This window comes from Lactuca saligna, chromosome 8 (assembly GCF_052625555.1).
Source record: "Lactuca saligna cultivar CGN05327 chromosome 8, ASM5262555v1, whole genome shotgun sequence".
Classification (NCBI taxonomy): Eukaryota; Viridiplantae; Streptophyta; class Magnoliopsida; order Asterales; family Asteraceae; genus Lactuca; species Lactuca saligna.
The window spans coordinates 157,706,330-157,719,415 of record NC_136424.1 but is presented as its reverse complement, the minus strand read 5'-3'; the positions used below and the strand labels follow the sequence as shown (position 1 = coordinate 157,719,415).

The 13,086-nt window shown below is 41.0% G+C and overlaps 1 protein-coding gene across 1 annotated transcript; it reads right to left on the bottom strand.

Moving 5' to 3' along the window:
* Positions 1–1,638: 1,638 nt before the first annotated feature.
* Positions 1,639–3,758, bottom strand: LOC145012316 (putative CoA ligase CCL11). The gene is made up of 2 exons (XM_078971110.1): positions 3,146–3,758; positions 1,639–3,034 (listed from the first exon to the last, which is right to left on the bottom strand). Exons 1-2 carry the CDS (start codon positions 3,624–3,626, stop codon positions 1,815–1,817), a joined length of 1,701 nt encoding a protein of 566 aa, XP_078827236.1. The 5' UTR covers positions 3,627–3,758; the 3' UTR covers positions 1,639–1,814.
* Positions 3,759–13,086: the final 9,328 nt, after the last annotated feature.

Genomic DNA, 13,086 nt, shown 5'->3' with positions numbered 1-13,086 from the left:
AAACATATTAAAATAACCTTAATGAAACTATTTAAAGACTTTAATATAAAATACTTAAATATAATAATTGCTAAATAACAATAAATAAAATTGTTAATTTAGCAAACAATATGTTCATTTTGTTAAATTTTCCTAGATGATAGTTAATTTTTGGATTTGTTTCAATAGATTTGATAATTTTAGTGACTAACTTTATAATTTATTAATATTTGGTTGTAAATAATGTGACACAAAAACATATTTACATGAAAGTTACCAAATGGTATTGAAGAAATATAAAATATACTTGAATTATTTATAATATCGTTCATAATATTATTAAAATAATAAACATGTTGGAAAAAATAATACAAATCTATGTTGAATAATATAACTTAAAGTAAGGTGAGAAAATGTTTGTAGAGGTGGGTCTAGTGTTGCGTCACACAACCGTTTTTAAATCAGAAATCTTTTAGAAAACAAATGACTGTGAAAGGATAAGTACGCGAGTGTTTTACGACGCAACTAGAAGTAGTAAGAAGTATTTTTTTTTAGAATACCAAATGACCCCTTAGTCAACAAGGTGCAACTTCAAGCTCATGTGTATGTGGTTCTTGTATTTGTGGATTATTACATGTCGATCACATTTTGGTTAGGTTGCCTTTGGCTTGCTACGTTTTGGAATATATTTTCAGATGGTTTGGCTTGGATCAAATTTCGATTACCAATGTCGGTGAGCTTCTTCACTTTGCTGCTACCTTGGGGTCGGTGTTCTAAGACAAGAGGGAGACTCACAACTATTTCTTATGGTTTACTTTGGAATCTCTAGAATCAATGTTTTGAAAATCGGTTTTTTAGTTAAACCAGTATGGTGACTGGTTCGATCATTAGTTTAATCGGTTCCTATAATTTTCATTTTTTTTCTTATTTTCCTACACACACAGACATCCATACGTTTAAACAAAAACACATAAAGACATGTTGGAGATCAATCCAAATACATCCAAAACATACAATCATAAATTTTACATCAATTCATGTACATTAAAAATAAAATAAAATATAATACGAAAACGAAATATAGTTTTAAATAAATAGAAACAAACTAAAAACCTTTATAATATTTACCATGAGTTTTTTATTTAGATAAATCTAAATAAACGTGAAAAAAAAAGTAAAATTGTTAGGAAAATGATTTATTTCAATGTTTAATTTAACTGATTCAACCGAATTTTTGTAATTTTTGTAAAAAACAATCAGCTCAATTCGGTTGAGAAGTAAATATAAAACCGTTACTAATGAAACCGTTCCTTTTTTGGTCCCTGGTCCAATTCAACCTACCGGTTTTTAGTCTTGAAGTCTAGAAAGGATACACTCTTCCAGAAGCTTTTTATTACACCATCTAAAAGGGTTGATAACATTAAGTCGATGGTTTTCTATTGCTTAAATGTAGGCAGTTTAGAAACTTCCACCTGTTTTTCGTCCCACATCTTACTTGCTAGGGAGGGGTCTATTAATATTGTTCGTATCCAAAACTAAAGGCTTCGTCCCGGGTCTAATTATTTGATAGGTGGGTCTATTGATATATTGGTTGTTTCCGAAAAAAATATCTAGAAACACAAGAATGCATGTAGATGATTGTGCTTTAAGAGTAAAACATTTATGATAAAAACAAAATATTTATTGAATCAATCCACCATGAGATGTCTTGTAATACATTGGTATAACATGTATACACAAATATAAGTAAACAAATTATAAATTAAATTTTTTTCTCAAACCAACCAAAATGATAAAAACACCCCACATGCATTCGAACTTCAACTTATCCACCATTACATACTACTGTTTCCAGATTGTGGGGCCATGCCCTTTGCTATATCTCGCAAAGTAAACTTCTGAATCTTTCCGGTGGCTGTCTTCGGCAGCTCCTCCATGAACACCACCGTCTTAGGCACCATATAATGCGGCAACCTCTCTCTGCAATACTTTATTAGCTCTTCCATGCTCGCTTTTCCCATCAGACTCACAAAAGCACATGGCGTTTCACCCCAAAATTTATCCGGCCGAGCCACCACCGCCACCTCGTGCACCGCCGGATTCGTATACAACACCGATTCCACCTCCACACTACTCACGTTCTCGCCACCAGTTATGATCACGTCTTTTGACCTGTCTTTGATTTCTAGATACCCATCTGGGTGTATCACCCCCACGTCGCCGGTGTACAACCACCCATCTTCTCTCATGCACATGGCGGTGGCGCGTGGGTCTTTCAAGTACCCCAGCATCAAACACGCGCCTTTCAGAACAATTTCACCCTGAGTCAACCCATCATGCTTGACTCCGAGTCCTGATTTGGAGTCCAACACATTGACTTCAGTCAACCCTAGGGTTCGCACTCCTTGTCTTGCTTTTAAACTCGATTGGTTACTCACCGGCAACCGGTTCCATTTTTCTTTCCAAGCACAAGAAACCACTACACCTGCCACCTCCGTCATGCCGTACCCATGGCTGACGACAAAACCTAGCGCCTCAGTACGGAGGACTACAGAAGCGGGAGGCGGAGCTCCACCTGTCAAGAAATGAACCGGGTTGTTTAACGGTTTAGCGTCGGGTGACTTTGCTATCATGTTGAGGACAACCGGCGCACCACACATGTGGGTGACGTTGTGACGATTCAAGGCGGAGAAGACATCTTCGGCGGTGAACTTGTGGAGACAAATATTGGTGCCACCGACGGCTGCCATTCCCCAGGTGAAGCTCCACCCGTTGGAGTGAAACATCGGAAGCGTCCATAAATAAACTGGTTGTTTGGGCACCGACCAGTCTACAAGTGAATCAATGGTGATGATGAAAATCGCACGATGAGAATGAACGACTCCTTTAGGGGATGACGTAGTTCCGGAGGTGTAGTTAATTGTCATCGGATCCCACTCATTCACAGGCCTAATCCACCGGAAATTCGAGTCACCTTTCTCGACTAAATCTTCATACGTCGTCACACAGTCAACGTCTTTCACCGATCCCACGCATGATAGCATAGTTAGAGAATCTATAATGAAAAGGAAATATAAAGATTTAATATATCATGTTAATTAACAAAGTACATCTCTATATGTTATAAAAAAGATGGAAAGCAACGTCGATATATCCTAATCCTTACCTACTATCTTATCTTTTGTTCCGTCATTACCCACACTGACATTATCCGTAATGAGAACCACCACCGGCCGCCGTATCCCCGGCGGGAATCTCGCCACAGCCTCCTCTGCAAGAACTCTGAGATGAGTATCAACAAACAACATCTTTGCCTCGCAGTGGCGGAGCATGACGGAGATTGTCCGAGCATCAAGACGAGTGTTGAGATTGTTGAGAACAGCACCGGACATTGGCACAGCGAACTGAAGCTCGTACATGGCGGGGAGATTAAATGCAAGAACTGACACAACGTCCCCTCTCTGGATTCCATGTCCGACGAGGGAGGAGGCCACCTGGAGGCAGCGGCGGTGGGTCTGTGTCCATGTGAAGGTGGTGTTATTGTATTGGATGGAAATGCAATCGCCATAAACGGTGGCAGCTCGCTCGAGGAAGGTGAGAGGAGTAAGTGCAATTGAATTCGCGGATGTGGGGCGTAGTTGATCCATGATGTATACGTACAAATAACAGTCTCTGATGGATGCTTATCTAAAGAGTGTTCTGAAACTTGATATAAATGTTGCAACTAATAAAGCATAGACCGATTATATGCATTTATTGGTTGAGCTTGGGTTCTTCATGAAGTGCCACCCTTTCACTATTTATTACCTTTTCTTCACCATAATATTCGGCATATAATATAAGCCAGCTATATACCAGCATCTCCGATGAGTGATTCATAAAAGGAAAATTGAGACTTAATTAACTCGATTCACTTAACTATATGGATTATCGCTTTTGATTTTCGTAATTACTTATCTGGATTATATATTTAACTATTACTTATATGGATTATCGCATTTATTAGCTTTTCATTTACTTATATGGATATTTATAATTAATGAGCCTTTTTTTTTTAACATTAATTGCCTTAATTAGCTTTTGATTTATTTACTTATATGGAATATGGATTATATATCGCCTTAATTAGCTTTGATTTCCTTAGTTGTATAAGTTATCGCCTTAATTAGCTTTGATATATTTACTTATATGGATATGGATTATATAAATTTATTTACTTATATGGATATCGCTTGATTAGCTTAATTTCCTAACATATATGGATTATTTCAACCACATGCGTTGTGGTGAATTATTAAACATGTGGAGTTATTAAACATGTGCAATATATGATAGAAACATATTGATCTACGTTCAAATCCTGATACTATTCAATTTTTGTTACTATAAAGGTTTGTCTGCAATAACTTCACGACATGCGACATAGCCTCATGGTTGCAGTGAGGATTAGTCGGCGCATAAAAACTGCTCGGAAACCTTGTTAGGGAAGTTTCGTTTAAAAAAAACATATTTGGATTATTTCGAAAGTTTTGAATATCTGGTTGAGATATGAAATATTTTCATATATTTTTAATTTATTCTCCTACTCATTAGATCAAGACAAGTGTCAAAATGAAGAGAGTTGATTAAGATAGAAAACTAGATTATGATCCACGTAAAACGTGAGAACACACACACACAAACACATACACACACACATATATATATATATATATATATATATATATATATATATATATATATATATATATATATATATATATGTTAGATCAAAGTAACTCATTAAAGACATGATCGTTATTTTAAAAATCCAATTTAATGTTCAATTTTTTGTGTTATTGAAAATAATAATAAAAATGTCTTAAAATTAACATGATAAACAAAATTTTCATATATTTTTTAAATGAAAATATTCGATTTTTTAAAAAAATTGCAAATTTAAAAAAAAATGGAAAACTTTAATTTTTTTTTAAAAATGAAAAAAAAAACTATTTTATTTAAAACTGTAATTTTTTTAAAACAATAAGTTTTGAAAAACTAATAAACTAAAAAAACTGGAATATTTATAAAAAAAAATAATAAAAAATAATAAAAAAACTATAATTTTTTTAACAAAAAAAAATCAACGTTTTAATTGCATATATGCATATTTTTCAAGTATACGTATGCATCTTTATTATACTATAATATTCATAAATAATCATATAAAAAATCAATTTTTATTTAATAATCTATAAACACAATAGTAAAAATATTTTATTCGATATAAAATAAAATATAATAAAAAAATACTACAAAATTTCAAAACGTTTTCATGTTTTCGTATCAATATATATATATATATATATATATATATATATATATATATATATATATATATATATATATATATATATATATATATATATATATATATATATATATATAAAATTTATCACTTTGTACATCTTCAATATTTTCCCTAAATTCTTCCAAATCTAAAAGAAAATTAAAAAAAAATGATTAATGCAAGAAAACTCACAAAAATATATGTGTGCATATAGACGTAATTTATATGTGATTCACTTGTGATTTACATATGAATCATGTAACATCCCGAAATATCAAGAGTAGAGTTGAAGGGGCTAAAAGAGTAAGTTGTGAAAGAGTGACTCGGCGAGTCCATGGATGGACTCGGCGAGTAGAGTCGCGACTTGGTCGCGTGCTAAGTTGCCGACTCGGCGAGTCAGTGAGATGGACTCGGCGAGTAGGCGCTGGGTGGAGAAAACCCTAATTCTCGGGGTTGAGCCTTATATAAAGATCATTATGTTTTCCTCCCAGCCTCTTTATCACCCCTTGAGCCCTAGAAAACCCTCAATCGCGGAGAAGCACCATTGTTGAGTGGATTGGAGCTTGGAGAAGTAATTGTTGAAGGAATTTTGGGAGATTGAAGGCTTGGAGCAAGGGGATTTGCTTGGATTCGAATTACATTGCAGTTGGGGCATCTCTTAGAGGTAATATCTCGTTATTGGACTGTTGTTATGTTGTTTCTTCATTTTGGGGTTGTGGGAATTTGTCTATGTATGTAATGGGAAGTCTAGAGGCTAGATCTGAGGTTGCTACCTCAGATCTGGAAGGGAGAAGAATCAGAGAGCATGAAAGTCCCTGTGTTGAAGTGTTTAGTGAAGCTTACATGTCGCAAACCCTAGCCCAATGTGCAAACGGCTTAGATCTCTTTGGATTCACGTAAAGTTTGCCACTTTATGTGATGGATGAGTGGTAGGAGACTAGATCTATGCTTTGGAGCAGTTGCATGGCCTGGAATGCTTCTGAATGGATTCAGACCTGTGGTACTCGGCGAGTCACATGGGTGTACTCAACGAGTTGCTTGATGATGAGCTGGGACTCGGCGAGTTGGAAGAACAACTCGGCGAGTCTTGTCGAAGGGTCCTGATATTCTCTGGTTGAGTCAAGAATCGGTGAGTCGAGGGATGACTCGGTGAGTTGTGTGCGAGTGGACTCAGAGTTGTTGGACTCGGCGAGTCTTGGGGTGACTCGGCGAGTTAGGTCGCGGATTGAGTGAAGTTCTGATTATGGGAACTCAACGAGTCACAGGGTTGACTCGGCGAGTAGGGTCAGTCAGGGGTTGACTATGACTGAGGACTTTGATTTTGACTAAGGGTTGGCCGTTGACTTTTAGGGTTTGGTCAGCGATGTGGCCTTTGGGCCAAGAGAGGGGTAAAATAGTCTTTTACCCTTAAGAGGGTGCCATGAGAGGATTGATTCTAGTCTCGAGAGTTATATTCATGAGAGTATTTGCCTTACGTGTTAGGCGGTGGCGAGTTCGAGATTTAAGTGTGGGGATATCTGCTTTCTGCTCGCCAGGTGAGTCTTCTCACTATACTTTACCTTGAGTAGGTAATCAGAGTTATGTGATTAGAGTATTTGTATGCTATATGTACGTGATGTGTTGTACTGCATTATTTCTATGTGATTTATGCTGTGCATGTTTTGGAGCTGGAACCGGAAGGTTCCTAGAGTTAGAACGTGAGGGTTCACAGAGTTTGGGTGCACGGACCCATAGAGTTATAGCCTCGAGTGGCTAATATGTGTTATGTGTGGTATTTTGGGGAACTCACTAAGCTTCGTGCTTACAGTGTTTTGTGTGATGTTTTCCAGGTTTCTTTTAGTATCACGGGACGACACCGGCTTGATTGTACACACCAGAGGAAAATTCATATTTTGGAGGATCCTGGTTTTCTATGCAAGTGAAAAATGGAGTTATGTTTTGTAATTCAACTATGAATGAGATTTTAAACAAGAGTTTCTAAGAATAAAATGATTATTTTAAATGAAAATTTTGTCTTGAAATTTACGGTGTTACAAGTTGGTATCAGAGCCTTGGTTTGAGGGATTCGGATGCGCCTTCGGGTAAATCTGGACTCAAACTGAGGGAGTAAGAAAAGTTTTTAAGGAAATAATTTTCTAAAAGTGAATAAGAGTTCAAAGAGAAAGCAAGAAAGAGCAGTGTGTACAATCAGCCAGAGCCCGAACGGTGATTTCCCAAAATACCCTTACTTTTGTGTTATGAGATATTTATGATGCACTTCATGAGATATTATTGCATGCTAGAGACAGGCTAGGTATTTCATATGTTAGGACTAGAGTGGCCTGATTTGTGATGCCTTAGCCTAGGACTCGTTGTTATGTGTGTTATGCTTTTGAGTATGTGATGAGTGAGAGTATCCAGTTAGAACCCATGAGAGGTAGAGTTACATAGTTCGGTGGTACTTTCAAGGATGAGCAGATAAAGTGGAGTTATCACAGAGAGGGAGTCCTATGTATTCTTCGATGCTTGAATGTTGCTTGCTTTGTGCTTTGTGGAACTCTCGATGATGGGAGTCAGCTACCAAGTGAATATGACGATATTCAGGAGGTAGATGGCTGGCATCATTAGGAGCTCTTCAGCAGCTGATAGCAAAGAAGTGGGAGGACAACGGAAGAGCCTAGGGAGTAACCCTAGCTAGATGAGTGCGCTTGTAGAGTAGAGAATTTCGCTGTGGAGCGTGCACGCGCGATGGGATTAGTGAAAGAGCAGGTCGAGCGGCTACTTAGAAGCTCTTGGATGGTCCGTGTGGAAAGAATGGGTAGATGTGGCAGGTAGTATGGGCTCGTACTACTAAAAGCAGAGGATCCATACTTGATACAGGGAGTATTCTAAAGGTTATAAGGAGCGGATTGAGGAGTGATGTTATGGTTCGGGTACCATACATCAGAGCAGGTTGAAGAGTGATGTTATGGTTCGGGTACCATACATCAGAGCAGATTGAAGAGTGATGTTATGGTTCTGGTACCATACATCGGAGCGGATTGAGGAGTGATGTTATGGTTCGGGTACCATACATCAAAGCAGATTGAAGAGTGATGTTATGGTTCGGGTACCATACATCAGAGCAGATTGAAGAGTGATGTTATGGTTCTGGTACCATACATCGGAGCGGATTGAGGAGTGATGTTATGGTTCGGGTACCATACATCAGAGCAGATTGAAGAGTGATGTTATGGTTCGGGTACCATACATCAGAGCAGATTGAAGAGTGATGTTATGGTTCGGGTACCATACATCGGAGCGGATTGAGGAGTGATGTTATGGTCCGGGTACCATACGTCGGAGCGGATTGGGGAGTGATGGTATGGTTAGGGTACCATACACCGGGGCGTATTGAGAAGAAATGTCATGGAATGAGTACCATGGTTCGTAGTGAATGATGTTTGTGGTTCTCCGGTTATCCGGTCATGAGTAAGTTTGAAGAGGCATCCCTTGAGAGGGAGATCGAGAGCCCCCCAGAGTATTTTAGTAAGAAGTCAGTGAGAAGGGAGAGTTTCGATCTGAGTTGAGCGATCAATCGATGAAGGAGATGTCACCTCCTATGATCTGGGAGGTACTGATTATGCTCGTGTGAAAAATATGAGAAGCATGATGTTTTAGTTTTGGGTTTAGGGGTAAACCCTGCAGGTCGTCATTGATGATAATTTCCCACCAGAGTATCAGGTAGCATGTGTGCCACGAGGTAGTGATTTATCATGAGCAGATAGTCAGTTGGGACTGAGATAGTTGAGGACCAAACTACACCTATTTGAGTATAGTAGGAGGTATTGTAGTGGTATCAGTGGGGAGTTCAGTCGAGTTCAGCGGTGCAGAGAGTTTTCTATCCATGGGGTGATGAATTTGGGAGTGGGTCCCTATTCTTGGGATGATCCCGGTGTGGGAGCGTTGGTTGATGAGTTGAGGTGAGGGGTACGATGGTTTTATGGTTCAGTCTATGAGCCAGGGATATTATTGAGCAGTTGAGTTGTTTGGTACTAGATTGGTACGAGATTTGGAACGACTAGAGGCAGACATGATGAGAAGTTATTGAGGAGTTCATCAGAGGTTCAGAGTATATGAGGTCGATTCATTTCCTTAAGGGGGATTATCGGGCGTTGTGTAGCACTTTCCGGGGGCAGGTGCGATTTTGCTGGAGAATATAGTTATGGGTTAGTTGCGTGCTATTTGGTGATGGTTCGAACCCTAAGTGGGGGAGAACTGGGTGCCGTATGTAAGAAAGCAGAGATTTGTCAAGAGCAGTTATAAGTGGAGTATAGAGATATGCGGTAAGAAATCATGAGACCAGAGATGTCGGTGATCGAGGAAAGGGGTCAGAGTGAGTTAATGCGGGAAGTACTTGTTTGAGAAGGATGAATGTCTCCACGACAGGTGTTTATTGGTCAGGAATCTGGTATTGGTCAGTGTTGGGGCAAGTAGATAGAGAATGATTGGGCAGCCAACTCCCGGGTCGGTATGCGTATCTTTGTTTGGATTTTGAGCGGCGGGAAAAAGGGTTTCGGAGAATTATCAGCATATTTCGTAACGTTAGCGTTTCCTCGTATTGCAATTGAGAAATTGGATACACCGAAGTTGCAACTTGGGAAAAATGAAGATCTAGTTATGGGGTTTAGAGGGAATGTATTATTGCATCTATATGGTGCTTGGGGCAGGAGATCAGTGGTTGTGGCAGGATCTTGTGATGTTCGATGGGGGTGTTCTGAGGTATCCGGGTATTGATATCTTTATTTTGAAGTTATTCGTGAATCTTGAGTTGAGACGACATGTGGTATATCAGGTATCTAGTGAGAGCCCTTCGAGTGTGGGGATCCAGGGAGATTATTTGAGAGAGTGGATCTTCGCAAGGGTGGGCATCTGTTATGTCGATTGCCTCCAGAGTCTGTGATGAATATTCGAGACGAGTATGGGTAGCCGCCTATGATAGTCTGCGGAGCACGAGCTAGTGGGGTCAGAGGGTGTTGTGATACTGCGGGGAGCCGTAGTACTCACCAGTCAGAGGGTGTTGTGATACCGCGTGGAGCCGTAGTACTCACTAGTCAGAGGGTGTTGTGATACTGCGGGGACCGTAGTACTCACTAGTCATAGGGTGTTGTGATACTGCAGGGAGCCGTAATACTCACTAGTCAGAGGGTGTTGTGATACTGCGGGGAGCCGTAGTACTCACTAGTCAGAGGGTGTTGTGATACCGTGGGGAGCCGTAGTACTCACTAGATGGCAAGGGAGTGTGATGATGGAATGTTCTACGATCAGTGTATGATGTGGAAGAGTTTTGGGCTTGAGTAGCCCTAGTATTGAGTTGTTAGAGCCTGGATGTTGGACCGGGGGCGAGATTGGGGTCCCCGTCTCTGTCAGGAAATGTGGTGAGATGCGTAAGGGATATGCGCAGCAGAAACCAGAGATCAGAGTGGAGACGTTCCTCGGTTGGATTGTATTTTCTCGCATAAGGAAAAGAGAATTTCGTGACTTGCGTGTCACGGGGCCGGGATAGTGGTCACGGGGAGGAAGTTAGTGGGATATTTGGTTCATGATATGCGTGACCTTTGGGGGCTCAGCTGTGGAGTCAAAAGCTGACCTGGTGCTCAGTCTCGAAGAGGGATATGAGAAATGAGCTAGAGCTTATCATGATGATGTCTGAGGACACCTCAGAGGGAGCGAACGATTCAGACGCTCAAAGACATGCTTCGGGCATGTGTATTAGATTTCGGAGGTTGTTGCGGCACGTATTTATCCTTGGTTGAGTTATCCTATATCAATAGCCATCATTAGTGCATTGGTATGCCACCCTTTGTGCTGTTGTATGGGAGGAAGTGTCGGACCCTCGTTGCTGGGGAAAGTGTTGATTCGCGGAAGTGGAAGTTGTAGTGAGAATGGATGATTGGAGTATGGTGGTCGAACACTGTGTCTGTGACAGTGGTATGGAATGACATCACGATGGGATGTTTGCTGTGGACGCGGAAGGGATTCCGCGGGTGTAGAGCCAAGAGTCTCAAGATGGATGCGGGGATGGAGTCTGGGACTCCCAGCTTGATTCTGATCGAGATCCATGTGCGTAGTGGTGTTTTCTCCTGGGGATATTAGAGATGTCATCAGTGTGACGGGTTTTCCTAACCCGAGAGTGCGAAGGTTGGTGCGGCATGGGTGTGTGATTGCAGGAAGAGGACTCATGGGAGTTGCTCTGGGATTGAAGAGTGGGTCTTTCCATCGTCACTAATTGGATAGGGTGGGATTCGGATCGGGGATCCGATGGTTCATGGCTTCTAACCCTTATGGGTCGAGTGATTGTTGAGATTTGGGGCAGTGATACTTCATGGGTAATTCTCGGATCGTTGAGTGTGGTTATCAAAGGGTACATCCGGTGCCCGGTTCGAGACAGTGGTCAGGACACCGTAAGGAAAGGGAAAGTGTGTTCGAGTTTCGATGGGTATGCCTTGTGAGACCTGGTCCAATTAAGGCCAGGTGGCACGTTGTGGGAGTATTTCTGGAGTTGAGTTGCTGTAGGCTTCGAGGACAAAGCCTAATTTAAGTGGGGGAGAATTGTAACATCCCGAAATATCAAGAGTAGAGTTGAAGGGGCTAAAAGAGTAAGTTGTGAAAGAGTGACTCGGCGAGTCCATGGATGGACTCGGCGAGTAGAGTCGCGACTTGGTCGCGTGTTAAGTTGCCGACTCGGCGAGTCAGTGAGATGGACTCGGCGAGTAGGCGCTGGGTGGAGAAAACCCTAATTCTCGGGGTTGAGCCTTATATAAAGATCATTATGTTTTCCTCTCAACCTCTTTATCACCCCTTGAGCCCCAGAAAACCCTAAATCGCGGAGAAGCAGCATTGTTGAGTGGATTGGAGCTTGGAGATGTAATTGTTGAAGGAATTTTGGGAGATTGAAGGCTTGGAGCAAGGGGCTTTGCTTGGATTCGAATTACATTGCAGTTGGGGCATCTCTTAGAGGTAATATCTGGTTATTGGAGTGTTGTTATGTTGTTTCTTCATTTTGGGGTTGTGGGAATTTGTCTAGGGATGTAATGGGAAGTCTAGAGGCTAGATCTGAGGTTGCTACCTCAGATCTGGAAGGGAGAAGAATCAGAGAGCATGAAAGTCCATGTGTTGAAGTGTTTAGTGAAGCTTACATGTCCCAAACCCTAGCCCAATGTGCAAACGGCTTAGATCTCTTTGGATTCACGTAAAGTTTGCCACTTTACGTGATGGATGAGTGGTAGGAGACTAGATCTATGCTTTGGAGCAGTTGCATGGCCTGGAATGCTTCTGAATGGATTCAGACCGGTGGTACTCGGCGAGTCACATGGGTGTACTCGACGAGTTGCTTGATGATGAGCTGGGACTCGACGAGTTGGAAGAACAACTCGGCGAGTAGGTTGATGATAGCCTTAGACTCGGCGAGTCTGTTCTTGGACTCGGCGAGTCTTATCGAAGGGTCATGATATTCTCTGGTTGAGTCAAGAATCAGTGAGTCGAGGGATGACTCGTTGAGTTGTGTGCGAGTGGACTCAGAGTTGTTGGACTCGACGAGTCTTGGGGTGACTCGGCGAGTTAGGTCGCGGATTGAGTGAAGTTCTAATTATGGGAACTCGACGAGTCACAGGGTTGACTCGGCGAGTAGGGTCAGTCAGGGGTTGACTTTGACTGAGGACTTTGATTTTGACTAAGGGTTGGCCGTTGACTTTTAGGGTTTGGTCAGCGATGTGGCCTTTGGGCCAAGAGAGGGGTAAAATAGTCTTTTACCCTTAAGA

Coding starts and splice junctions, on each gene's coding strand:
- LOC145012316 (XM_078971110.1), bottom strand. CDS start 3,626: ATGGATCAACTACGCCCCACATCCGCGAATTCAATTGCACTTACTCCT. Junction 3,035..3,145: donor AACAAAAGATAAGATAGTAG/GTAAGGATTAGG, acceptor TTTTCATTATAG/ATTCTCTAACTATGCTATCA.